This window comes from Aureobasidium subglaciale (genome assembly GCF_000721755.1).
Source record: "Aureobasidium subglaciale EXF-2481 unplaced genomic scaffold scaffold_0, whole genome shotgun sequence".
Classification (NCBI taxonomy): domain Eukaryota; kingdom Fungi; phylum Ascomycota; class Dothideomycetes; order Dothideales; family Saccotheciaceae; genus Aureobasidium; species Aureobasidium subglaciale.
Window position 1 is genome coordinate 518,300 of NW_013566995.1, and position 24,859 is coordinate 543,158.

At 51.2% G+C, this 24,859-nt stretch overlaps 12 protein-coding genes across 12 annotated transcripts; 6 read left to right on the forward strand and 6 right to left on the reverse strand.

Moving 5' to 3' along the window:
- Nucleotides 1-47: 47 nt before the first annotated feature.
- On the forward strand, nucleotides 48-1,207 carry AUEXF2481DRAFT_45438 (uncharacterized protein; the record flags this gene model as incomplete). The annotated part of the gene is made up of 4 exons (XM_013493290.1): nucleotides 48-245; nucleotides 309-414; nucleotides 474-1,080; nucleotides 1,135-1,207. 4 exons carry the CDS (start codon nucleotides 48-50, stop codon nucleotides 1,205-1,207), a joined length of 984 nt encoding a protein of 327 aa, XP_013348744.1.
- A 46-nt stretch (nucleotides 1,208-1,253) lies between these two features.
- Nucleotides 1,254-3,344, reverse strand: AUEXF2481DRAFT_125274 (uncharacterized protein). The gene is made up of 6 exons (XM_013493291.1): nucleotides 3,177-3,344; nucleotides 3,099-3,126; nucleotides 2,939-3,003; nucleotides 2,857-2,891; nucleotides 1,640-2,802; nucleotides 1,254-1,584 (listed from the first exon to the last, which is right to left on the reverse strand). The coding sequence occupies exons 1-6, from the start codon at nucleotides 3,245-3,247 to the stop codon at nucleotides 1,423-1,425; spliced, it is 1,524 nt and encodes a 507-aa protein (XP_013348745.1). The 5' UTR covers nucleotides 3,248-3,344; the 3' UTR covers nucleotides 1,254-1,422.
- A 1,116-nt stretch (nucleotides 3,345-4,460) lies between these two features.
- On the forward strand, nucleotides 4,461-6,298 carry AUEXF2481DRAFT_24595 (uncharacterized protein; the record flags this gene model as incomplete). Its single annotated transcript, XM_013493293.1, has 4 exons — nucleotides 4,461-4,574; nucleotides 4,619-5,176; nucleotides 5,208-6,126; nucleotides 6,177-6,298. The coding sequence occupies 4 exons, from the start codon at nucleotides 4,461-4,463 to the stop codon at nucleotides 6,296-6,298; spliced, it is 1,713 nt and encodes a 570-aa protein (XP_013348747.1).
- A 527-nt stretch (nucleotides 6,299-6,825) lies between these two features.
- AUEXF2481DRAFT_201 (glycoside hydrolase family 72 protein) lies at nucleotides 6,826-8,357 on the reverse strand (the record flags this gene model as incomplete). Its single annotated transcript, XM_013493239.1, has 3 exons — nucleotides 6,826-7,555; nucleotides 7,611-8,038; nucleotides 8,091-8,357. 3 exons carry the CDS (start codon nucleotides 8,355-8,357, stop codon nucleotides 6,826-6,828), a joined length of 1,425 nt encoding a protein of 474 aa, XP_013348693.1.
- Nucleotides 8,358-9,105: 748 nt separating this feature from the next.
- Nucleotides 9,106-10,286, reverse strand: AUEXF2481DRAFT_202 (uncharacterized protein; the record flags this gene model as incomplete). The annotated part of the gene is made up of 4 exons (XM_013493241.1): nucleotides 9,106-9,153; nucleotides 9,217-9,391; nucleotides 9,459-10,073; nucleotides 10,126-10,286. The coding sequence occupies 4 exons, from the start codon at nucleotides 10,284-10,286 to the stop codon at nucleotides 9,106-9,108; spliced, it is 999 nt and encodes a 332-aa protein (XP_013348695.1).
- Nucleotides 10,287-10,678: 392 nt separating this feature from the next.
- Nucleotides 10,679-12,661, reverse strand: AUEXF2481DRAFT_24598 (uncharacterized protein; the record flags this gene model as incomplete). Its single annotated transcript, XM_013493294.1, is given in 6 exon segments — nucleotides 10,679-11,561; nucleotides 11,581-11,868; nucleotides 11,917-11,943; nucleotides 11,985-12,070; nucleotides 12,123-12,449; nucleotides 12,503-12,661. 6 exon segments carry the CDS (start codon nucleotides 12,659-12,661, stop codon nucleotides 10,679-10,681), a joined length of 1,770 nt encoding a protein of 589 aa, XP_013348748.1.
- Nucleotides 12,662-13,301: 640 nt separating this feature from the next.
- AUEXF2481DRAFT_24599 (uncharacterized protein) lies at nucleotides 13,302-14,449 on the forward strand (the record flags this gene model as incomplete). The annotated part of the gene is made up of 2 exons (XM_013493296.1): nucleotides 13,302-13,363; nucleotides 13,417-14,449. The coding sequence occupies 2 exons, from the start codon at nucleotides 13,302-13,304 to the stop codon at nucleotides 14,447-14,449; spliced, it is 1,095 nt and encodes a 364-aa protein (XP_013348750.1).
- Nucleotides 14,450-14,699: 250 nt separating this feature from the next.
- Nucleotides 14,700-16,127, forward strand: AUEXF2481DRAFT_205 (uncharacterized protein; the record flags this gene model as incomplete). The annotated part of the gene is made up of 1 exon (XM_013493245.1): nucleotides 14,700-16,127. The coding sequence occupies one exon, from the start codon at nucleotides 14,700-14,702 to the stop codon at nucleotides 16,125-16,127; it is 1,428 nt and encodes a 475-aa protein (XP_013348699.1).
- A 243-nt stretch (nucleotides 16,128-16,370) lies between these two features.
- AUEXF2481DRAFT_206 (uncharacterized protein) lies at nucleotides 16,371-16,944 on the reverse strand (the record flags this gene model as incomplete). Its single annotated transcript, XM_013493247.1, has 2 exons — nucleotides 16,371-16,457; nucleotides 16,513-16,944. The coding sequence occupies 2 exons, from the start codon at nucleotides 16,942-16,944 to the stop codon at nucleotides 16,371-16,373; spliced, it is 519 nt and encodes a 172-aa protein (XP_013348701.1).
- Nucleotides 16,945-17,232: 288 nt separating this feature from the next.
- AUEXF2481DRAFT_24602 (uncharacterized protein) lies at nucleotides 17,233-19,301 on the forward strand (the record flags this gene model as incomplete). The annotated part of the gene is made up of 2 exons (XM_013493299.1): nucleotides 17,233-18,935; nucleotides 18,986-19,301. 2 exons carry the CDS (start codon nucleotides 17,233-17,235, stop codon nucleotides 19,299-19,301), a joined length of 2,019 nt encoding a protein of 672 aa, XP_013348753.1.
- A 137-nt stretch (nucleotides 19,302-19,438) lies between these two features.
- AUEXF2481DRAFT_125462 (uncharacterized protein) lies at nucleotides 19,439-20,965 on the forward strand. The gene is made up of 2 exons (XM_013493300.1): nucleotides 19,439-19,813; nucleotides 19,871-20,965. Exons 1-2 carry the CDS (start codon nucleotides 19,739-19,741, stop codon nucleotides 20,822-20,824), a joined length of 1,029 nt encoding a protein of 342 aa, XP_013348754.1. The 5' UTR covers nucleotides 19,439-19,738; the 3' UTR covers nucleotides 20,825-20,965.
- On the reverse strand, nucleotides 20,940-24,316 carry AUEXF2481DRAFT_34459 (uncharacterized protein). Its single transcript, XM_013493301.1, has one exon. The coding sequence runs from the start codon at nucleotides 24,124-24,126 to the stop codon at nucleotides 21,106-21,108; it is 3,021 nt and encodes a 1,006-aa protein (XP_013348755.1). The 5' UTR covers nucleotides 24,127-24,316; the 3' UTR covers nucleotides 20,940-21,105.
- Between the last annotated feature and the right edge of the window lie 543 nt (nucleotides 24,317-24,859).

Sequence of the window (24,859 nt, forward strand, 5' to 3'; positions counted from 1 at the left end):
TAGCACACGCCATCATCACAACAACACGCTCGTAATCCTCCTGCACAATGGACACCAATATGGAAGATGTCGGCGCAAAGCCAGAACTTCCAATGACGGCGCCCGCCGACCCTCCCGCTATTCCTACCCTCGACGGATGGATTGAGAGCTTGATGGCTTGCAAGCAGCTGTGCGAAGCTGATGTCCAGAGACTATGCGAAAAGGCAAGAGAGGTTCTACAGGACGAGTCCAACGTCCAACCTGTCGTATGTCCATGCCCGTTCGCTGCTACTCATCTCGCCGCCCGAGCTGACACTACTGCCGCGTAGAAATGCCCCGTCACCGTCTGCGGAGACATCCACGGCCAGTTCCACGATTTGATGGAGCTGTTCAAGATTGGAGGCCCCAACCCCGACACCAACTACCTCTTCATGGGTGCGCCTTGATCTCTTCCATGTCTCGTCTTGTGCTCCGCTGACACGTGCTTCGTACAGGCGACTACGTCGACCGTGGTTACTTTTCGGTCGAGACTGTGACACTGCTCGTCGCCTTGAAGATCCGCTACCCACAACGTATCACAATCCTTCGCGGTAACCATGAGTCCCGCCAGATCACCCAGGTCTACGGCTTCTACGACGAGTGCTTGCGCAAATACGGCAACGCGAACGTCTGGAAGTACTTTACCGATCTTTTCGACTACCTCCCTCTCACCGCTCTGATCGACAACCAAATCTTCTGTCTTCACGGAGGCCTGTCACCGAGCATCGACACACTGGACAACATCCGTGCGCTCGACAGAATCCAGGAGGTTCCCCACGAAGGCCCCATGTGCGACCTGCTCTGGAGTGATCCCGACGACAGATGCGGTTGGGGAATAAGCCCCAGAGGTGCCGGCTACACCTTCGGCCAGGACATCAGTGAGGCCTTCAATCACAACAATGGTCTTACGCTGGTTGCCAGAGCCCATCAGCTGGTCATGGAGGGCTACAACTGGAGTCAGGACAGGAACGTCGTCACAATATTCTCCGCTCCTAATTACTGTTACCGCTGCGGCAACCAAGCCGCAATCATGGAGATTGACGAACACCTGAAATACACTTTGTGAGCATTCTCATCTCTGCTGCTGAGATTTACACTTTGCTGACTAGCCTTTAGCCTTCAATTCGATCCTTGCCCACGCGCTGGCGAGCCAATGGTGTCTCGTCGCACCCCCGATTACTTCCTCTAGATGACAACGGGTGCCTTTTTGGCTGATAGACTGTACACTTATGCTTTCTGGCAGCTCCTAGTCAAGAAACACAGTCCACGGGTTGATTGTCGTCTCTCCATTGCATTGGGGGTATCTAAAGCATGTCATGAAAAAGAAAACGATCAAAACATAAACCCGCATCCATCCCTTTCGTAATTCATCTGTCTACCAATAAAACACCACGCTGCTGTGCGTTACCAATTCCATGTCCTGCTTGCTGCCGTGAACACTGGTGGTTTCCACTGCAGCTTTTCTGCGTCGATCTGATGTTTGTTGCCTTTGATTTTTTCCTTTTCCTTTTGTCGCTCTCTTTGTTTGAGTATGGCTTCTGTGAGAACAATCACGTGATGGTTTTTCTAAGATCAAAGTCAGTAAGATGATCTCGGGGAGAAATTTGATCCTCCAACTTACAGAGTATCGCAGCATGTTCAGGTTCTGCAATGTGTGCAGCACATCGTTGGTCGTCATGGCAGTCTGTGCACCAATGTCTTCGACGCTCATCTCGCCTTTGCTCTCCATCAAGAACTCTACAATGATCTCCTGCCAGAAAGCACGATAACCCAACAATCCAAGATCACTGAGCGGTTTCTCGGGGCTTCCAAGTTTGCCTTCGCGTTTGCTGAGCTCGTAACTGAATGCAATGAGTAGTCGACCATATCCCTTACGTTGGTATTGTGGCAGGGTCAGAATACATGCAACGTTGTAACCCTCCGCACTCTCTTTCTCCTTTGAGAAGTAACCGACGAGGTGATGACCGTGTTGATCGCGTGTCGTCATGCAATAGAAGAGAAAGGGGTCCACGTCGTAATAAAGAGTCTTGTGGTCCAGGAAAAGCTTACTCAGAAGACACAGGTTTCTACACCAGGTCCGTTGTCTCCTGCCGTCGATCTCGAAGAAGCTGACCACCTCATCGCGGTATATCTCATTCCCAGGTGGGTGCAACAGAGTACACTTGCTTCGATGTCGCTTAAATTGTCTCTCGTTGCCGAAGTAGAGTAGACACATTTCGCAGATGTACACCAGCTCGCAGTCAGAGTATTCGACTGGGTACGGCGAGAAGTACCACGGTTCGATCTCGTGGGCGCCCATTTGAATCTTCTCCAGATTTCGGACTCTGCTAATTTCGGTCTGATTTTGCGTCATTGAACCGCTGGTGCGGAGCTTTTCGATCTCCTCTTCGCGTGAGTATAGGTGTTCTGGTACAGCCTTTGCGGCAGCGGCGGCATTTTGCACGTCGATGAGATCCACAGTATCATCATCAATCTCTCCATCCGGTTGGGGCGTTCCGTCGATGGCCTCTGTCGCTACGACAGCCACAGAAGGCGATCTGTGATCCTTGCCGGCGAGTGATGGTCGACGCGTGCCTGCCCTTGAGGATTGAGATGCTTCGGTCGGTGTTGCAGAAAGCTCTCTGATGGACGATGCTCGAGATCGCTTTGGTGCTTTGTTTGCTTTCGAGGTTTCTGCTTTTGCTGTGGTCTTGCTCGTAGTCTTCTTCTGCTTCGCATCTGCCTTCTCGGGCAGCGGCCATTCTACCTCCCTCGATAAATCAATGCGTTCTGCTGCAACCCATTCTGATCTGGCGATTAGCGAACGAAAGCAGCCATGGGTTATCTAGGAATTCATACCGTCTAATCGCTTGTTGAAGTCCTGATAATGGACACTTGTCCGTCAGTTCGAAACTGATGTTGATAGACCATCTGAACTCACTAGAATGTGGGTTTACCCCTACGCGTCTGAATTGATAGAATCTCGGCCTTTCGTTTCTCATCATCCTAATAAAAGAAAAAAGTGAGCTTAGATGTCGCCAATTTCAACAGACTCCAAGAAGTTGAGTTGTTGTGTTATCATGGCAGCATGATCTTCTTACCTTATCAACCCATGCTCGGACTCCGACCCTGACCAGATCAGTAAGGACCATGTTCGGGCTTGGCGATTCGCGACATACCTGAGAGTCGCAAGAGTCGCATATCCCTTCTCGACTTTTTGATCCTCGCCGTGGTTATTGTGGCCTCCCATGGTGTGTCGCTCGATGCGATCGATGAGCAGGATTTGTGCAAGTTACAGCCGTGACAATTCTTCTTGGACTGCTCGACTCGTCAGTGGTAGAGTCGCGTTATGGCCCCGCAGATTGCGCCCGGAAATCAAACTTTGCAAACACGTCCAAGTTTAGCTAGCCACGTGATTTCTGAACATCATCCCACCTTCTAACACGCTTTCTCTCTCTCACTCATACCTACGAATAAGCAGAACCTGCCGCATATGACAATCCAAGTCGATCCAGCGTCTTGTGCCGATGTTAGATGCACTTCGCATAGCAGACCGCTACGCTAGGATGACGCCTGCCTTCTTTGGATCCCATTGCGTAGCTTCTTCGTGAAGTCGCCCTTTCCGCTGGCTGAAACATGAGCTTCGTGACCTTGTGTTATCGGAAAAGCTGCTCTGACCCGTTCATCCGGTACCGGTCACTCTTCGCCGAGTACAGTCGGGACCATTGGCTGCAGTTTCAAGCTTTTTGCAGTGGACTCGTTGATCGTCGAGTTCAAGTTCTGTTGAGCGGTTGTTACTTCACTGCACATGTCTCTCCATCTGCGACTATCTAAAGAAACCTTGATGGGTTAGTTTATCCTCCATACCACACGTCTCAAGCTCAACTCAGCTCAAGTGTCGACTCTCTCGTTAGAGCTTCACATTTGCCTTGCGCAAGAGGTGTACGCTAGCTATAAAGAAGCTCAATAACCTGCTCCATCCCCCACTCTACAGAAGTCTATTTCGCACCCGAACCCTTGTTCGCGCAGCCTCTACAAACCGGTCCGCTAGACAACTACACATACCTGACTCTCAGAGCCCAGCAACATCTCAGTGGGCCTTCTGCGTCAAGAGAGCAAGAAAGGAAGCAGCTACACAGATCCTCGTTCAACAGAGCAACGCGGATCTGCGCACAAAATGTGCTTCTTCCAGGTAACTTCGATAGCTAGGTAGTGGTGTGGAGGCATTCGAACATAGGCTCTTGCAAGTGTTGAGGTCTATTCCACTCTCCAAGGCCATGATTGGTGTAATTTTCAACTTCCTACTTCAGTCAGCCCCACTGGACATATGAGTTGAGCATCGTAGATCACTCACTGCAAAGCGCTCCTGTAAGGTACTTAATGGCGTTTCCGTCCCATGATCTTCTTCTTTCTTACCTTCATCAATCGTTTTGCAAGGCACCCACTCAACGCTATCTGCAATCATGAGAGCTTCTCTTTCGTTTCTCATTGCACTTGTATTGTCCAGTCATGTCCATGCCCGAGGGCTGAAACCTCGTCAGACATCAGGAGCGACCTTCATATCGCCTTCGTCTGCTGTAAGCAACGTCACTTGCAATGGTAAATCTGCCTACAACTATAGCCAGGTACAAACAGTTCCGGCGAACGCATCCTGCACCACACAGACGTACTACATCAACACACGCACCACATCGAGCTCCCAGTCCCCTCCTTGCAACTCCTCGACCTCTTCCGCGCCTCGAGCCTCGACCTCTTGCACTGTCCTTTACCCCAATACGACTTCGTCAAGTGCCCCGTGCTCGACTTCCTCTTCTTCCAGCTCCGTTTGCTCGACCTCCTCTTCCTCGAGCACCCCATGCTCGACCTCCTCGTCGTCTACGCCTTGCTCGAGCTCTTCCACAAGCACTCCGTGCTCGACTTCTTCCTCTTCTCCGCCGTGCTCGAGCTCTTCTTCTTCAACGAGCTCGTGCTCGAGTTCCTCGTCATCCACTCCATGCCCAAGCTCGAAGACATCGCATACCTCACACGTAATGACTCTTCATCCCACTCGATCATCTCGGCCCTATCCCTGGACGACTGTAACCTCGGTCATCAGCTCCACGGTCTTGGTGGGCTGTCCGAGCTCGACTCACTCCTCCGTCGTTTGTCAGAAGAGCGACATGACCTCGAGCACATACAAGTTTACTACTGTCGTGGCTACACGGGTGCAGGTAGTGACTGCCAGTTGCAATTCTTGCATTGGCGGAAGCTCAAGCACTTGGTTCTACGTCACTTCAACCAGTTCCGGGCCGTGTTTGAGTGCTTCCAAGACAGCTTCTATGGTCGTGTCTTCTGCGAAGCCCACTGCACCCATTATTGCGACCGTGGTCACTGTTGACGTGTCGAAGCCTCCTCGAACAAGCACTCAAACGGTGACTTCTACTCAGAAGGTGGTGAAGGAAAGTTCTGTCCTCACTATTCCTATCGCATCGGCCAAGACAATCGCTACTGTTGTGGAGTCTGCGGCGTCGCCCTCTCGCAACATGGACTTCCCGTCTGTCAGCACTGTGGTGGTGGTCTCGCCTTCTGCTTCAATGAACATCCCATCTGTTGGAGCCGTGGTGGTGGTCCCACCCCCTGCTTCAGTGAACACGCAGACGACGGTCACGATTCCGATCTCCAAGATACTTACCACATGCCCCTGTACTACGCCCTTAGTACAGCCTCCTGCATCATCACCAAAGTCACCAGACGTTCCTGCCACCTTGATGGCATCTCCTCCGGCCGCTCCTACTACGGTCGTATCAATACCAGCATCCTCACCAGTCTCGCCAGCCACACCGAGTTCAAACTCTCCTCCAGCACAGATGTCGCCTCCGGGACAGATGCCACCTCCATCTACGGCGCCTCTTGGCCCACCCTCGTCACCTGTCATTATGCCCCCTCAGAACAGCTCGCCCCCTCAGAACAGCGTCCCACCTGGTAACGATATGCCGCCACAAGGTAGCGCTCCTCCAGCTGCACCAGCTTCTCCAGCTCCTCCACAGAGTGGCCCACCCGAGCAGCCTAGTTCTCCTCCAAAGACCAACTCTCCACCTGCAGTAAAGACCAACACTCCTCCGGGTACTACTCCCAGCGTTCCTGCCACAAGTAAGTTGACTATCGTCACCTTTAGGAGTCAGTACTGATCAACCTTACAGAGCCGAGCATGCCGCCCGCCACTGACACAAACATGTCTTCGGGCACCGTCCAAAGTGTCAAGATTTCCGTGCTGACCTTCATGGCGCCTGTTGCTGTAGCTGTTGCAGGGATGCTCCTGTAGGTTCCCACATTTTGGACAGTGTCTGTACTATCTACAAGATACTACACACTCCTTTCCCGCAAGTCCCTTGTGTCTCCTTTGTGTTCGACTCTCTTTCCCCCTGATTGTGTTTAATGTATAAGATAAACAAGGACGAGTGTGTTCGATGGAAAAGCGAGCAGAAATATTGAATACTGACACAACCGCGTAAATAATATTTCGAATTTACGAACCGATTTATGCCATCTGTGACCTGCAGTTCTCATCACTTAGATATTCAGGGTCACTTGTCCAAAATTTGGGTTTCAAAAGACATCTATCACTGCTCGGATCATATGTATCAGATGAGGTTGATTTGGAATGTTCAAGATCTATGAAGGGCGCCGAGAAATGCGAAAATGAAATCGAAACACTTTGATGTTCTTTGTGTCCACCACAGTACAGTGCTACCAAGCAGAAATGAGGCTGATAGAGGAGAAAAACGAAAGTGTTTGCTGAAAACTATTATTGATACAGAACATGTGAGAAACAAGGACTTTAAGGCTTCTCTATAGTGCAAGGACCGCGGCACCCAGAGCAAGTACAGCAGCACCGGACAGACGGTTAGCGGCTCCAGTCTCGGAAGCGGTGGCAGAGGCTCCAGAGGCTGTCGATGAACCCGAGCGAGAACCAGATCTGCTTGATGTTCTGCTTGCGGCGGTTCCCACAGGGTAGTTTGCTTCGCTGGTAATGGTGATGGCGAGGTTGCTCATGGAAGCGCCGTCGACACCGTAGACAGGAAGAGCAACTGCTGTCGCAGTCACAGAAACCAGATTCCCAGTGGGGGCGTTGGAGATACCAGAGGAGATCAGTGCGTCAACACCGCTGGGACGAGAAGGAATATCAAACTCGTCGCTGAAGTCATCCGCTTCAATGAGATCGGACGAACAGCGTGGTGCAGTGATGGCAGTGGCGGTATCGTTGCTTGCTTCGAGAAGTGTAACGTTGATCCGGCTGTACTGCTCCTGAAGACTGTTATAGTCCGAGCGCAGACGGGCAGTACCGTTGGAGGAGATGTCAACAAGTCCATAGTTGTTGTCTTCCTGACTCCATTCGTAAACAAGACCTCCAGACATGACTGTCATCTGAGGACTGTACAATGCCTCGACTTCCTCGAAGACACGGGGGCTAGGATCGTTACAGCCGTACTCGGAAAAGAAGACGGGAATGGATGCGTTAGAGAACATGTCGACAAGGACATCGTACTCAGCAGTCTCGAAACTGGATTCCGAGCCACACCTATTATTCTGAATTAGCACGGCATGGAGTAATGTAAGATCTTGCAAACACTTACCATGAATACGAGTTCAATCCGAAGAAGTCGGACGCACTCGAATCTCCGTTATCACAAGCAAGGTAATGGTAAGTGTCTTCAGTGAACTCTCGGACATCAGCAGCTGAGTAGCCGACCGGAATGGGTCTGTCTGCATGAGCAGCGATATAGTCCTTCATATCACGTTGGACTGCTCTCATGTATGGAGGGTTCTCGTCGGCAGTCTCCAGGTCGTTGATGATCTCATTACCTCCGAAAAGACCCAGTAGATTGGGATAGCCCTTGAAGGCTTCGATCACTGTGAAAACGTGCTCAAGGTAGCCGCGAGTATATGTGCTCGCAGGGTTACTGCGGTCGATGTGTTGTCCGTACAAGGGGGTGTTGACATCGAGAATAACATAGATGCCCACGCCGTTGAAGATGGACATACACTCATCATGATTGAGAGTCTGGGAAGAGTCAGCAAAACGCATTTGTAGGTCACAGTCATTGACAACATACAGGGTCCACGTTGTAGCTTCGAATCGTGTTGACACCGAGACTCTGCATTAAGGCCGCATCGCGAGTACAGGCTTCAGCATCGCTGAGAACATCTCGATCGTTATCTGCCGAGATGGCACCTTGGCCACCAGGTTGATAGTCGACACCAATGACGACGAATCTGTCTCCGCTGACAGAGTTGACAAAGTCCTGTCCGCGTACTTCGACGGGATCCACAGCAGCCGACAATCCAGCCAACAAGGCCAGGCTTGCAATTGAGTAACGCATATTTGATGGGCCGAGGTTGGAACTTGATGAAGAGAGAGTAGGGAAATAGAAGAAGAGTAGGGTTGAACGAGTGTCACTACCGAAGACCACGGTATTTGTCCAACATACCTGGGAGGGATACCGCTTGCTTTATGCGACTGCTCCCAACCTGCATCCTCAACCTCCCGCGGCAACTCCTACTCGGCGCCTTGGGTGTTTTTGTTTGCGCATCCTTGGCTGCTGGGCGAAAGCCGTATACTTGGCGCACGCCGTTATGTCCAAGAGATCCGCCTCGCAGTGATGCTGCTATTCGGGGGTGTATACATTGCAGCTTGCGATACGATCTACTTAGATTTGCTTGCTTAAATTGATGCAGGCTTTGGATTTGACGCCAGGTAGCCAGAGGTAGGTAGGTAGCTGTCAGTCATGACGCTTGAGAGAAACGTTGCACGGCTGCCAAGAGGTCCGACGAGTAACCAATTGATCACGTACTGTAGCGACGGGCGAGTACTCGGTGTGTTAAGGAAGATCCGCAATTGGATTGCATGGAGATTAGAATTCACATCCGACCCCACAGTTTTCCGAAACATGTATGCTGCGCCTCGTGTGTGCAGTCTTGGACAAGTGATGCATTCGTCGTCCTTTCTTGGGGCCAAGGACTCTGTACATGGAAACACACGCAACAATCTTGAAGTAAACAAAGCCACCGACGATCCCACGAATTCATTACATCGACATGATTGAGCTTCCTCGAAGTACACAATTTCAACTAGGGTTTCAGCAGAAGCTTACCGGTAGTCTTGCGACCTTCGATATCCTGCTCCTTGTCAGTACTTATCGGACAGTCAGGGGAAACCGCCGGTCGAGTCACTCCACTTACCTGGTGTGCACTAGCAACATCCTTGAGGTCGTATATGTTGTGAATTCGTACATCCATCTTGTCCTTGACGATAAAGTCAAAGAGCTCGTTGGTGTACGTTTCAAACTCCTCTCTGGTCGCGATGTAGTTGAAGAGCGTTGGGCGGAGGACCTTAGCATTCTTGGCTGTGAGTCTCCTATAGTGAGAGGCTGTGTAAGCGTGATTTCGATCGAAACAACCACCGCTTCAAAGAGATGACTTACGAGATTGCGAACGGTGGTACGGCACCGCTGGCATTTCCAAATGATGCCATGGTTCCTTTGCGGGCAAGACAATCCAGACTGAGGTCAAATGTATCCTTGCCCACACCATCAAAGACAGCTGCGACACCCTGCTTGTTGGTAACTTCGTCGACCTTTGCCTTGACGTCCTCGTGGCTGTAGTTGATGAGAACCTCAGCACCAGCCTTCTTGGCCAATTCCAGCTTCTCCGGTGTGCTTGCAGTTGCGATTGTCTTCGCTCCAACAGCGGCGAGCAATTGACATAGCCACAAACCAACTCCACCAGCAGCTGCGTGAACTAAGACCCAGTCTCCCTTTTGCACATGGTAAGCCTCTCGGATTAACGTCAGAGCAGTGAGTCCTTGGAGGAGCGCTGCTGAAGCCACAGTGGGCTCAATGCTTGAGGGGATCTTGATCGCCTTGGCTGCGGGAGCTGCAGTATATTCGGCGTAGGTTGCCTCGGACAGGTAGACAATACGGTCACCGGCTTTAAAGCCTTGCGGTGAGTCTGGGCCAATTGCGACGATGGTACCCTCTGCCTCTCTTCCAAGCATGTAAGGGTAACTGGGTGCGGGATACAACCCAGTGCGAAAGTAACTATCACATGCCATGAGCTTGCGGTAGAGATTGCGCCAGAAAGTGTACATACGTATCAATGTAATTGATTCCAACGTAGTCGTTCTTGACCAAGACTTGACCCTCTTTTGGCTCGGGCACTGCCAGATCTGTCTTGTATTGCAGAACCTCGGTGCCGCCTGTTTTCTCAATGATTACACCCTTCATTGATTTGGGGAGCGATTGTGAAGCCATGCTGCGTGCGAAATGCCCAGATATGTTTGCCAGTCTACGTGGAGTCAGAGATGGTATCGAAGAGACACCGTTTTTTAGGAAGATGGACATTTGGAGCAGATGGAGATATCCACGTCAACGTAGTCGTATTTGTAATGCGGCTAATAAGTGGTGCCCCGCAATTGAGGGGTGCTATCGGAAGTCAGCGCACGTCATCTCTGCAGAAAATTCGGAGACCAAACCTGGCACTTTTCACGGCCACGCTGAGTGTCTAACGTAGCAAGTCGTTCTGCGAAGCGGAATTTTTGTAGGTGTTATTGACTCGCTATTTTACAAATCCCATTAATGCCCCCCCACGTGCGTCCTTCGGGATGTCTTCGCCTTTGTGTGGCTTCTCACATAGTGTCTTCCACTCAAGAGTCCTCGTTCTGAGAACTCACAGTCTCATCGAAGCCATTAATGTCCTCAAGAAGGACTTGCGAGTTCTGCTGCTGTGCTTCTTCTTCGGCCTTCATTGCCTTCTGCTTACCGTAGAGCTCGTTCGGAAGCCATTCGAAGAAGGAGGGACCAACGGCACGAACCTGATCCAGCCACTTGATGCCAATGTCGAGCTCGCGGATCTCACCCTCAATCTTCATGCCTACAGCGCAGTACTGCAGAAGATCCTCCTCGACCCATAGCGTCATTGTGTGCTCGATTTGCTGTCGTCTGAGTGCTTCTTCCGACTGCTCGAAGCTGGGTGCGAGAGGATAGGACCAGCGACAGCAATGAAGCTTACCTAACGTAGCCAGGAATGGCTTCTGCTCACGAGCGGCGGCGTACAGTGCTCGTATTGTTTCATCAGCCATCTCAACCTTGGTTACCTCGAGGCTGATCTGCTCTTGGTAGACGGTTTCGAATTTCTCGACGTCGACAACCCTGTCGTATTGTTGTTGAGAACCATGGGCAGAGATGGCGAACTTGAGGATGTCTCGGCAATCTTGAAGAGTACGGTCAACCGAGCCAATGTCGTCCCAATCCTGGTCATCGCCATACACCCCCGCGACAGTCCCGCCATATGTAGCAGAGACGGCTGTGTTGAATGGACCTGGGAGCCTTTCCTGGACCACGAGTATGTTGAAGAGCTCCACATCTGCAAGATCGCAGATCTTACGTGCGGCAAGAATTTGCGTCTCGAACTCTGGGCACACGTTGTGATGCAGCAGGTAGTTGTAGAAGTTGCGCACGACGTTTGTCGCTCTTGCAATATCCGCCTGTCCCGAGCTACTTTCAAGATCGGTCAGAATGTGAGAGGAACTGCGGCTGATTAGCTTACTCCAACCGTATGCGGGTAGCCATGACTTGCAAGAATCCCTTTACCACACCGACAAAGTCGACTTCCCATCTGTCGGAGCACATGACATCCTCCGAGACAAAATGAACAGCAGTCGAGGCGGCGATCTCTGCAGCATCCATCTCTGCGAGATCTTTGTTGTCACTTCCACCAAACATCTTAGGTCCACACTCGATACCGCCATAGTTCATGAACTTGTTGAACACCTGAGCAGTCTGCTGATGGAACTTGCGTCGGGCGCGGTAACGCTGGATGGCCGTCTCGATACGTCTGGAATATAGTCAGTCTCGGACGTACCGCCAAGCAGTCGTAACTTACGTCGCGAATGTAATATCACTAATGAGGCTATTAGCAGAAATTCAAGATTGAGAAGGTGAATGTCATACCTATCGTAGAGCGACTGTTCCTCCTTGAACGTGGCAGGAGTAACTGGCGCATCTGCGAAGAACTCCTCGAAGCCAGTTGGTCTCATCTGTGCACGAGCTTAGATGTCAAATCTGCAATACACTCTCGCAACCACTCACCATTCCCTTGGTCATCCATGGCTGATCTGCAGGAATTACATATCCTTTCTTCTTCTGGTCTGCTTCCTTTGCCGCCTGGATTTCCTCTGCGGATACAGTTGGCGCTATAGCGAGCGGCACTCTACGCTTGATATACTTGTCGTCGACAATTTCAAGGAGCTTGCTCTTCTTCAATGACTCTACAACGGACCTGTAAGGCTTATACTTGCGCATTCTAGGAAATCCGCAGATGGTCTTCAAAGTGACGGGTTTGTTCTCCTTGCCGCCGGTCTTGTCCAGCAGGTATCTGTCGTTCGGAAGGTTCCCGTCTGAGAAGTAGTACTCAACCTACTGATAGTGAGCCACGAGTAGTTGACTTGCATGAGGAAACCCAAACTGACCTGCTTCACGATCTCTTCGCCCTCGGGATGTTCTGAGTATTGTGGTGGTTGCCATTTGCTTATAGCTTCGGCAGCCTTGTCGGTAGTAGTCTGTTGAAGAGCCATGGTAGTTGATGCATCCTCGGGAGGGCTGGTAGGTTGTGCGTCGACTTTCTCCATGTTGAAACTGGTCTGGAATACAGTAGACGGTGAGGCAGGAGAAGCTGACAAGATGAGTAGACCGAATCGGTGTGAGACCAAAGCTCTGCGTGAAGCAATTTGATTTGTTGTTGTGCAAACGACTGAGAAGAAAGCGTCAAGCTGTTTGGCTCACAGTGAAGCAATGGTTAATGCACGGTGCGGGAAGACGCATTGAACGTGACACGAGAATCGGCTACTGAGAAGTACTACTCAGCGAGACGCAGCTCACCAAGTTTCGAGAACAGCACACGCTATATCCTCACACGTCTAGTGAAATTGTGAGACGACAGGCTAGCATGCACTGTATTGAGCCAACGAAGGGAAAGGGGAGACTGGGAGTGGAGCTTCGATTGTCTATGAGCGACTACTGCTCAGTCTGTTTTAGATGCTGTAACGGAGCGCGGCTTCCAACGCTATCGAAGCATTTGGAGTTTGCTACTGGTCTTTTGATTTACGGTATTCATCCGCACAATAACAGCAGATGGCATAAACAGATTTGACTTTGGAGATTTACTGTGCCACCCCCACGTCGTGACTTCCTGTCGATCCCCCGCCTAGCGCCACACGAAGCATATTCTAAGCGCGCGACTTCCCTGAAACTTGCGACAACAGATAAACAATGACAGAACATGGCCTCAGTTGGAACTCGCTCGTCGCTTTCGATAACGTCGCAGCTGGCCAGTAAGAAAATCTTGTGTGACATGAACTTTTCTGTGCTAGACTGACTCATACAGTGAGGGTGTCATGTCAGATGCGTCCGGTAGTCTGATCATTAAACCATGTGTCGCTGCCGAGGTGGAATTCTATGAGGTGTCCAATTCTGCGCATCCAGACTTTGCCCAGCTGATGCCAAACTTCATGGGCAGCTTACAGCGCGGCCAGTCGAAAGAGCTCCAAGATCACGTTACGGCATCGCACTCTGCCAGCAGAAGTGCAATCATTTTACCCGCCGCTCTTGACGCCGAACAAGATGAAAAGAACTCGAGAGATACAGACAAAGCAAGCGATCCGCTACACGGGAAGAAACTGGATACAGAACTCGCCATCGTATTAGAAAATGTGCTGGCTGGCTTTCGTAAGCCCAATTTTGTCGATGTGAAGCTGGGAAAACGACTATGGGCAGACGACGCACCACTCGCCAAAAGGAAGAAGCTGGACGATGTTGCATCCGAGACAACCAGTGGTTCGCTTGGGTTCAGGGTTGCAGGCATGAAGATTTGGCATCCTGAAGGCCCGGGAGAGTACGAAGTGTTCGACAAATTTTATGGTCGCAACTTGACACCAGACAATGTGAAGGATGCTTTTTCCGCGTTGCTATGTCTCGACCAGAAGACGGAGGACTCGGATGTTATCGATGATATCATCAGCAACATTGAAGAGGCAGTTGGCTCTATAGAGCAGATCGTAGCGAAGCAGGAGAGCAGGATGTACTCGGCGAGTCTGCTATTCGTCTATGAGGGAGATCCACAAGCACGGAAGCAGGCCATTGACATGGCTGTTGCACAAACGACGCTGCCCGTTGCGGACTCCGTCGATGTCTCGCAAGCTGCAAGGGAAGAAGAGGAGGAGGATGAGGGTAGTGGTGGAGATGATGGAGATGATGGAGACGATGAGCAAGTCGAACCAAAGCTGTTCGACATTAAGATGATCGATTTCGCGCATGCAAGTTGGACACCTGGGCAGGGACCAGATGAGAACATGCTAGCCGGAATCCGCAACGTTCGCAAGGTTCTAAACAGTTTGATCAAACAAGGCAGTCACAGTTGAATTGGACCGAAATCTAGCTCGGCGCAACTATGAACAATAAATCGTAGATCTGCAGTAAAGGACTTGATATCGTGACCATTGTTCTCGCGTGACTCTCACTTGACATGAAGTCAAAATATTGTTTTATTGAAAGTTGAAGTGATGCAAAATTCACTGCTCACCACGAAGCGGTTCCAACATTCAAAGCCACGTCAGTAAACACATCCATCCCGACACGCGAAAACAACAGGAAGGCATCGCGTCACTCGCAATGTCGCTTTTACCAGGACTATCTCTCTCAGCGCCATCGACAGCGACACCACAACCGGACGCCGCGACGCATGCGCCTCCACGAACCGAAGAGCTGTCTCCGCGCTCAGAACTCCGTTTCGAAGTCGCTTTCACAAAAACATACCGTGTACGCCTAGTACGAGGAACGGCCGAACTCTTCGGCAGCGAACTGGCGCCAGGGACAACATATACCTTCAGCGGAATCAAAGGCGCCATCTTCACATGGCACGGGTGCACGCTGGAGCTGCAGGGCGAGGTTGAGAGCGAATATGTCGGATCAGAAACCGAGGCCATGGTGGAGTGGCTCAATGTCCATGGTATGCTAGAGACAGCACGCGACGATGCTACCATGGGAAGAGATGGCAATGGCGGTCCGCGGGTACTGGTAGTAGGCCCGGACGACAGCGGCAAGACAAGTCTACTCAAGTGCTTGACAGCATGGAGTCTGAAAATGGCTAGGACACCGACCATTGTCAACACGGACCCGCGTGAAGGTCTGCTAAGCATCCCTGGTAGTTTGAGCGCAGTCACAATGGGCAGTATGCTGGATGTCGAAGATGGCTGGGGAAGCAGCCCGGTCTCTGGTCCTACTGGCGTGCCTGTAAAGACTCCACTGGTTTACCACTTCCCCTTTGCATCTCCCGAAGACAGCCCACGCATGTTCAAGCCTCTGATCACACGCGCTGCCTTGGCCGTCACCAGCAGATTGGAGGAAGACGACGAGGCGAAGCAAAGTGGTATCATTGTCGACACGCCGGGAAGCATCAACCAACCCAAGGGTGGTTATGACCTCTTGATGCACATCATTTCAGAGTTCAGTATCAACGTCGTCCTCACACTGGGCTCCGAGAGATTGTACAACGACCTGTTACGCAAATTCGGCAATCCCCAAAGTGCTGACGATGTCGTGCACGTCTTCCGCATAGCAAAGTCTGGCGGCGCAGTGGCTAGAGACGAGGGATTGATGCGTCAAGCTCGCCAACAGCAGATTAAAAATTACTTCTTCGGCGACAGCAGAACATCACTCAACCCTCACGGACAGTGGTGGGACTTTGGAGACTTGACCATCTACAGGGCTGTGGATCCTACAGCATCACATGCGCAATCACACTTGATGCCTGGTATGGACTACGACGACTCGCCATCGGGCCAAGGATCTGCAAGCATACTGGAGAAGGTGTTGCCAAGTCAAGAAATGGTCAATGCAATCTTGTCGGTCAAGTTCTGCTCGGGCAACTCGTCGGCAGACAATGTGTGTGACAGCTGTGTCATGGGATTCGTCTACGTGGCCGAGGTGGATGAGGGCAGGAAGAAAGTACGATTCCTGGCGCCGCATCCCAGCAGATGGGGTGATCGAGCATTGGTTTGGGGCAATTGGCCCGAGGGTGTGGGAGATTTGGTTGCATAGAAAAAAAAAGGTACAGGATTCACACGAGCATGGCGTTTATTGAGAGGAATATATTTAAGCTTGGGGAGGAGCAGTGCGCGGGAGGCAGCGCTTTATGAGACGGTTTATACCAAGTAATGAGAAAAGGATTGAAGATTTGCAAGATTTCGAGAAGTGCGACAAGAGGTATATGTACAAAACGGGGTGATGGTACAGGGTGAAGAGGGAGGTGGGAATTTTTAGGTGAGGAGGTTCGGGAGGAAACTACTCGACAGGCTCGGACTCGGGAGCGGCAGAGACCTTTATGCTGCTGTCGACTGCGATCATCTCGGCAAGGATATCGAGGATGGGCTGCAAGTGGTCAGTGATTGAGACGGGTCGGTCAGAGATTGTGTGGGAGTGGTACCTTGGGAACGGTCTTGTCGTAGATGCTGATGAGCTCTCTGGGCTGGGGGTAGACCTTGAGAGCCTTGTAGAAGCAAAGGGCGGCGTCGACGGGGTCGGAGCCGTCCTGGCACATCTGCTCACCACGGGCAACCTCTGTCATGAAGTACTCCTCGGTCTTCTCGGGGTCGGTGGGGAAGCCCTCGTCGTTGGCCTCGTCGACGAGCTGGCGGACCTTTTCCTTCTGGCCCTTCTCAGCAGCGACGGCCTCGTCCTTGGCGGCCTTTGAGAGCTGCTTTTGCTGGCGCTTGAGCGAGCGACGGAAAGCGGGATCGGAGCGTCTCTTGTAGTCAAAGTAGACGGCGTATGCGAAAGCGGCCGTGGTGAGGGTGCCGAGGGTCGCGAGGACAATGGTGGACGTCTGGACGCCAGACGAGGGTGTTGTTGACGGCATGGCGGAGTGTGCGATGCGGCGGGAGTGTGTGAAAGGACGGTTGATGTGCAAGAGTGTGTTGGTGGGACGGAGCAGCGATGGGCGATGGTGACGGTGATGGAATTTCTTGTTTCGCGCTTCTCCACAAGTCGTCAGCGCCAGAAGAGCAAGCAAGCTCCAGCCTTGTCCCAGTCGCGTCTCCCGCAGCCCGCCAGCCGCCAGCCAGCCCGTCCACGCGCCCGCCGCCCGCCGCCCGTCAACCGATCCGACTGAGACAGAGCCCGCTCAGGTCAAGCCGGCCACGCGAACATGTCTGAAAAGGCAAAGGGAATCGTGTCGTTGCGCAAGAAGAAGACGACCAAGCGTCCGCAGATCAGCGCTCCCCGTCAGATAGTCACCAACCAGCAGGAGCTGGCCCCTCCGCCGTCGCAACAACAAGCCGCCGACACTGCCCCTCGCAACAACAGCCAGACCAGCCAGGCCAGTCTCCCTGTACCCCGTCCGAGACCCTCGCTGGGAGGCCCCGACCGTACTGCCGACTTGGTCAAGCGTCGTTACTCTACCCGTTTTGCCAACTACCCCCAGGATGCCGAGCGAGCCCCCTCTGTCCCAAGCATCCCTGCCCACCTCGCCAACTCACGTCCCAATCGCTCGCCCGACCGTCGCGGCGAACACATCAGGCTCGATGTCAACGCTCTGCGCGATCCCGACCTCCAAGCCGACCAATACGTGAGTCTGCTCTTGCAAGATGCCTCCGAGGCCGACATCCACGCCTACCAACAGGACCTGCGCAACCTCAAGAACCGCACTTCCTCCGATCTGCAAACAAATGTCTACCAAAACCGTACCCAGTTCATCCACATCTCGAACGAGGCCGACAAACTCAAGTCCGAGATGCACACCTTGAGGGCTCTGATGTCCGACCTCACCGCCGTACTATCGCACGCTACCTCTGCTGCTGCGAGTACAGAAGACCGTACTGTTCAGCAGAACAGAAAGCGCCAAAATCGTTCCAGTCTCGCAAACCTAGAAGCCCTGTGGTCCACCCACCTGCAGGCCATGTGGAAACGCGTCGAAGGCTCCCAGAAGTTCCTCCCTGCTGTCCCTGGCCGTCACATCGTCTATGAGTCTGGCCGCTGGCTCGAGTTGAATGCTGCCACTTGGAAGCCTCGCCGTCGCGTCCATGTCATTCTTCTCAACGACCACTTGCTATTGGCCAGTGAGAAGAAACGCTTCGATTCCCCCGGCGTCTCCGCCAGTCCCCAGAACAAACGTGCTTCCGTCTTTCAGCAACCTCAGACGCAGACTCAACTCGTCGCCGAGCGTTGCTGGCCGCTTCAGGATATTCAAATGACCGACATATCGACACGTGCTACCGATGATCGTCACAATATAACCACTGCTCTCAACGTACGCATAGGGAACGAGTCTTGGACCTTGGCCTCTTCCAGTGCTTCCGACGCTGGTCAAGAGGTCGGCACATTACTTGTGCACTTCCGTAAAGCCGTCGAAGATCTCCGTAAGACAACAGCCGCAGATCAAGACCATCGCGGTCGTGCCATGGATGAGCTTGCTTTCTTCACAGGAAATGCCCGCCTCTATAAGAAGGCTGCAAATCAAGTCACCGACAGTGCCGCTATAGACCATTCCTCCATCTTGATTGATGTAGATGGCAAACAGCAGACCCTTCGTTGGGTCGAAAGTCAGATTGATGCGCTTGACCTTAACATAGCACTACAACACTTCGATGATGCTGTCGCTCTAAGTGAGAAACTACGTAAACTAGCTCGCAACATCAAGGGAAACAATGTCGCTCAAGACATAATCCTCTCAAAGGTAGACCAGCGTGCAGTCAAGTTGGCCAATATGCTAGCTAGACGGCTTAAGGATACAAATTCGGCGGCGGCAGCTACCAAGGAAAATGTTGGATGGTTAATGCGGTTGGGATTCGAGGAGACGGCTCGCTCGGCTTATCTGGAATCTCGTGAGCAGGTTCTGCGGAGGAAAGCAAGGTTCGTGGTACCCATGCCTGACTCATTTCAATCACTGACAGACTTGCCAGACAAATCCCTTTTACAGGATCTCTGCCACCACATCTTACTGCACTCTCTTACGTCACTTTCACGATCATTCTGCACACATTCCGTACCTTTTCGTCCTCGTTCCCTCCTACTTCGTCATCGGCGGTTGTCAAGTGGGCAAAAGAACGAATTGACGAATTTAATGAGAGTTTGAATCGCCAGCTCAGTAGCGTGGAGAGAGGAAGCTCTCTGTGGAACGATTGCATTGATGTCGTTCGAGAGCAGGCCGCTGTTCTGAGCGATGCTAGTGTGGACTTTTCGGGTCTTATTGCACAAGGTCTCGTGCAGCAAACTTGATGTTTCATGAGCTGCTTGCCTCTCACGATACAATCAAGTCAGCCTGTCTGGGTGAGTTCTCCCATTCACTGCTGTTTATTCGGCGTGCGCGCCAGAAGGATCTTCTTATTACTCTCCGTATGGAGTAACCATCTGAGACTCCATTGTGTCGGGACTTAAGATTAAAGGGATCTAGGTTGTGTACACTAGACAGTGCGCTCTGGTCTCATTATCTTGATCCTGCGTACGTTTGTGGTTTGGTGACAGCTAATCAATGATGTATCAAGAGAGTACGGGCTCATCGTTCAATGTCCCATTGTCCACCAAGCAAGCAGCCCAAGCCTGAATGATACTACTGTTTTCTGTGGTTTTGTAGCGGTCTGTTGCCTACTTAAGAAGATCGGACCTGGCCCTGTGATTAAGCCACACACCCTCAGTTCCCTTTCGCAAGCAACAAGATGCCTGCAAAGATCGATACTGAACTTAACTTGCGATTTTTGTACATCTGCTTCAAGCATTCCAACTTCAGCACGGTGAGCTCATACATGCCTGTTCATTACTAGCATTCAGCTTCTGACTAATTCATTTAGGTTGACTTCCATGAAGTCGCTTCCTATTTCCAAATCAAAGCTCCAGCTGCTCGTATGCGTTTGATGCGTCTCCGCCAGGCCCTTGAGGCAGAGTCCAGCAGGGAAGGCTTCAGAGAGAGGGATAGAAGGCGTAAACTCAACCCATTCAAAGCCAAGGACAAATCTTACGCACTTGACGGCGAAGATGATGACGACGAGACCTTGGACGACATGCCGTTGATGCAACGTCTCCACGCCCGCATGATGCGTGTCAAGCGCGAGGATGGACTCATGATCAAGAATGAAGATGGAACTTTGATCAAGGATGAAGATACCGCAATGATCAAGAGTGAGGACGTTGCTCTCTGGGGGAAGAAAGAGGGAGACCTGGACGACCAAGATGAGACGAAGATGACCGGCATCGACTCCCGCGATCTTCATCGCACCTCCTTCAAGAGCGAGGTCAATGACTCTCATCTCAGCTTGAAGGGCCAACCTACATCGCAGGAGGTGTTCAAGTCCGGGTTTGTCAAGATGGAGCTTGATACGATTGATACCAAGCGTCAAGCCTTCGGTCACGGCAAACAACAGTCGCCAGCCCCTTCTGCTAACACTGGCCTGTTCAACTTCTGCGCCTATGGCCATGCAAACACCTCTGGTCCTCCCATTCAAAATCACGATAGCAGTCTCAAACCGGAAAGCACCAACACTAATGGTCACTTTTTGCACAACTACAGCTCGCATGCGCACTCTCATCCTGACGTCTTGAACCCATTCGCACAAGTAAAGCCAGAGAGCACACACGACAACACTCAGATGACAACTCCCTCTGGTCTCAGCTCGCCTTTCCGTCTAGACGCATTCAATACTACTCTGGCCAACTCCCTTACTCTTGGAGATGATGTTGGGCCTAAGCCAGAGTACGCTGAGTCTCTTTTCGGCTCGCCACACATCAAGGATGACACCGGCCTCTGAGACTGTGTCTGAACATTTAGTTACCTTGGTCGTCCAACATCCACCATTCTCTTCGGCCTGACAAACTTTGATGACGTTGTTGGCATTTGTGGGTTAGCTTAAGAGACAATGTGACCAGTCAACGTATTATTGCTACCATGACCAACTTTTCTTGGTTGATGCAGAATGCTTGTTTATTACCATGAATTACAAAGTCTTTTCCCATTGGCCATTATTTACTACAATTGTGAGCAATCCAATCAAGTCAAGTAGAGGACCCAAGCGGTCGACTCCCACTCATTCTACTGTCGATAATCACGATATTCTGGGTCCACCTTGCTCTGCTTGAAGAGACTCTTGCCCTTGAGCCACTGACGATAAGCCTTGTATCTCTTCTTGTCCCCGTCCTCCTCCCAGACAGTCAACGGGTCTTCCCTCACTGTCAAAAAGTCTGCAAACTCGACCAGATCTTCATCGCTGGGCTCAAGCACGCCATTGCTACTCTCGTCTCCAGAGTCAATGCCAGCTTTGCCACTGTTGACATATTCCACAAAGTCCAAATTCAGATTAGTTTCTGGAGGTAGCTCAGAAGTGACGACTAGTGGGATCTTGAAGGGGTGTGAGATGTATCGTTCGTACTCTGTGGTTTCCTCGGCGGTGACAGAAGGATTGAGTGAGTGGTCGTAGATCCGATTCACAGTCATTTGTGTTATCGCTGCTTTGTCGGCAATCTTGACTGACTTTTGGTTGTCTGGGTCCGGTGTTGCACGCTCGACTGTCGTATCGCGGAGGATGCTTTCAGGGACTGTTGTCACCGTAGAACTCTTGCTTGGCTGTTGATGTCCGACCTCATTTTCGCTTTGTGGGTCCACAATCGTGACGCCTTTGCGGGGAGGCTTCTTTTCCGGTGAGTCGGGTGAGTTTCTGCTCGGATCGATGCGAGGAGTGAACGGGCTGAAATCGTACTTTGTGTCTTTGTTTGGCTTCTCGGGGAGAAAACGGTGATTTGTGTTCATCTTGTACGAGTAAACTTTGACAAATGACGACACTGCTAAAGGTCTGTAATATTCTAGCCAGTAGTCGTCGTATTCTGCCGGATGCTGAGTTGTCAGTGTGCCCTGGTCATTTTCAATCGTTGGAGGCAGGACTCGTCGCTCGAGGTGCTCCGGAGTATACCAGTTTATGTAGCTCTTGCGAGGACGGTCCAGCCACTTTTTGGGGTCAGTGTGATGCAGATAATAATCTGTGGAGAGATCCCAAAGCATGGGTTGGCCTTGTGCCCAGGTGTAATTTCCGAGAAACAGATTATATGCCTCTTGACGTTGAGAGTCAAGAAAGGAGTTGTGGTAATATCGTTTGAAGCTTTCCACCATGTCTCTTGACTGGCTGTGCCAGTGGTTGATCTTTCTGTACGTAGCCATCGTGTTGACCAAGTGAGATCCGCCGTATTGGATGGCTATAGTATCTCCGTGGTCGTGAAACATGTGCGTGAAAACGTTGACGGCATCCGAGTCATACTCCATATCAGCAGTAGGAATTACACCTAGTGCTCGTAGTTGGTGTCCAAGAGCGCGCTTGCCGATGACGAACTGAGCTGCATTGGTACGGTCGAGACAATCTATGCAATTTGTACGAGCCACGCCATTCTGGACTTGCGACAATCCATCTCCTGAAACTCCATTGTGGAAGAATCCAGTCTGCTGCATGATCTCCTCTGCAATCACTTCGAGCGTTCCAATGACATCTCCGCCACGTGTCTTCGCAGCTCGACTCATATCGAAAGCCTTGTATTGTATCTTTTTGCTGTCCGGTAAGAACTGATTGAGGTATGCCAAAGCGTTCTGGAATTCGGTGAGGAGCTTCGATTCTCGCGCCGTCCTCTCACGGGACTTGATCAGGTTCAAGACGTAAATTGGGCATCCATAACGTTTGAACAGATTATCAAAATGCATGGCCGCCGGTTGATAGAAAGGATCTGTCATGTTGACATCAATATCTGGTTTCGGAGAGACACCGCTGTTATCCTGGGTCCAGTAAAGTGGTATACTGCCTCGATGATGGACATACGAAGTGTAATTTGGGTTCGAGAACATCTTAGGCCCTGGGGCATGGAATGAGGTTGTAAGCATCTCCGAGACTATCTGTTCAGTTTCTACGTCGTTAGCCACGAAGCCAAGGTCATTTGCTCCGCGTTTGAGGAAACGTGCACCAGCAAAGAAGCGTGATCGTCGCCCAATTATGGTGATGTAGATGCTTCGTCCAAATACGTCGAGAGACGACTGGTCAATGAAGCCGTGGATGATGGGTAGGCACCAGTCAAACGCGTTCTTCAAGTGTTTCACTGCTGGACTGAGAAGATGAGAATTCCAAACAAACATGTCATCATAGTCATGACCAGGCTGTTGGACTCCTTGGTTGATTGCATTTCGTTGTCGAGTAATGTTGTACTGCAAAGTACGAGTAATGTCGTAAGAGTAGCTGAAGTAGAAAGAACGCGTAAGGTCGAGATTGTTCAAGATTCCCAAAAAGCGGCCTTCCTCGGCGTTTCGCTCCCTGGAAAAGCGAGAGCCAGGACTAGTAGTAAGAGGGACCAGCTCAGTACCATCAATCTGGTAGATGTAGTGTCCGCCAACCATCGCAACCTGCTGTCTTTTGGTGATAAGCAAGACGTAGTAGGAGTCGGTGAACCTGATGAATCCCAAGATACCCCAGAAGCTACACTTGACTCGCAGTCCTCCGGTTGCCTTGTTTCCATCGTCAATGGTTGTGAGAAGTTGTGTGACCTCCTTCTTGTTATACACAATCTCATCCTCAAAGACTGATAGTTGTCCTGGAGGTGCAGTGCGGTCGATTTTCAAGAGCTTGTAATACTTGTCTGTGATATCTGAGCCAGTTATCCAATATCGAGCATTTGTCTCGTAGAGGGTAAACTTATGCATTCTGTGTAACTGTGTCTGTGGTAGGTTTGAGCTTTGGTTGTCTTCCATGGGTTCTCCGTTGGCACTGCTGGCGGCGGACTCGAGATCAGATGCAGTGGGTTCGTCATCTTCCATGAATGGCTCCTGCGCTCTCGTGTCGTCAAAATTGGGCATGGACGTGGGCTGGAGCTTCTTGAGACTCGATTCATCCTTGCCAGCGTGGTTCAGAGCAGTAGTTTCTTGAGTATGCAAACCATCATTTGTTTCTGATGTGTGGCTTTGACATAATTCGCTGTCATGCGCTGGCTTGATATCATGCAAGCCAATTCCGTGAAGGCTTGCTTCTGAGCTAGACACATCAGACTCCTCATCGGCAATGACAGCTTTTGGTTGGGTGCTTGCCATCGATTCTTGGAGAGCCTTGTATCAAAAGATGATTATATTCGGCCTACTGTTGCTGGCAATGCATGCTGTGTGATAACGGAAGAGGCGCGCCGCGTGTTGAAACGTCACGTCAGGACATCAACTTCAGGCTCATTAGACGTAGTTCAGTTTGGTCGCGTCTTCTAATATTCGGATGTGCACGAGGTCAGTGAACCATTGTTTCATTGCATCGCATGTCTGTCGACGCGCCCGCGTGGCTCTTCACGCACTGGCACGCCCCTGCCAAGCAAGCTGCGTTACTAACATGTGTCCGTTCCCAACGTGCCACATGTGCTTCCAACTATGCCGACCATGGTTCAGTGGATAAGTGATACAATTTCCCTGAGGCTTATGTATATAGCTAGACTTCTTGCGATGACCTCTAAGATCGCACAATACGAACATCCTACCTTTATGTGGTAGTCGAACAAACATATGACAACTAATCTGACATTAGAGGCACTCGGAATGCTTACAATTAATGTGTCGAGCGAAACAATTGTTCATGCAGACAAAGACCAGCATCTTAATAGCAAATGAGCTGCAATACAATATTCTAAGCGTATGGGCTAGGTTAAAAGAGCCTTTGAACATTGGTCATGCGGTGTATGATGGACTGGAGTAGGGTTGTGAGCTGAGGCAGGGTTGTACCGTCAGCAAGCGTCGAAGGATGTGGCGAATGAGAGGCAAGTCTCGACCGGGTGATCTCAGGAGG

Excerpts from the sequence above, each read along its gene's own strand:
- AUEXF2481DRAFT_125462 (XM_013493300.1), top strand. The coding sequence starts at position 19,739 with ATGCCTGCAAAGATCGATACTGAACTTAACTTGCGATTTTTGTACATC. Across the intron at positions 19,814-19,870 it reads AGCATTCCAACTTCAGCACG|GTTGACTTCCATGAAGTCGC; the intron begins GTGAGCTCATAC and ends TAATTCATTTAG.
- AUEXF2481DRAFT_34459 (XM_013493301.1), bottom strand. The coding sequence starts at position 24,126 with ATGGCAAGCACCCAACCAAAAGCTGTCATTGCCGATGAGGAGTCTGAT.
- AUEXF2481DRAFT_125274 (XM_013493291.1), bottom strand. The coding sequence starts at position 3,247 with ATGGGAGGCCACAATAACCACGGCGAGGATCAAAAAGTCGAGAAGGGA. Across the intron at positions 3,127-3,176 it reads GCGACTCTTGCGACTCTCAG|GGTCGGAGTCCGAGCATGGG; the intron begins GTATGTCGCGAA and ends TGATCTGGTCAG. Across the intron at positions 2,803-2,856 it reads CTTCAACAAGCGATTAGACG|AATGGGTTGCAGCAGAACGC; the intron begins GTATGAATTCCT and ends TCGCCAGATCAG.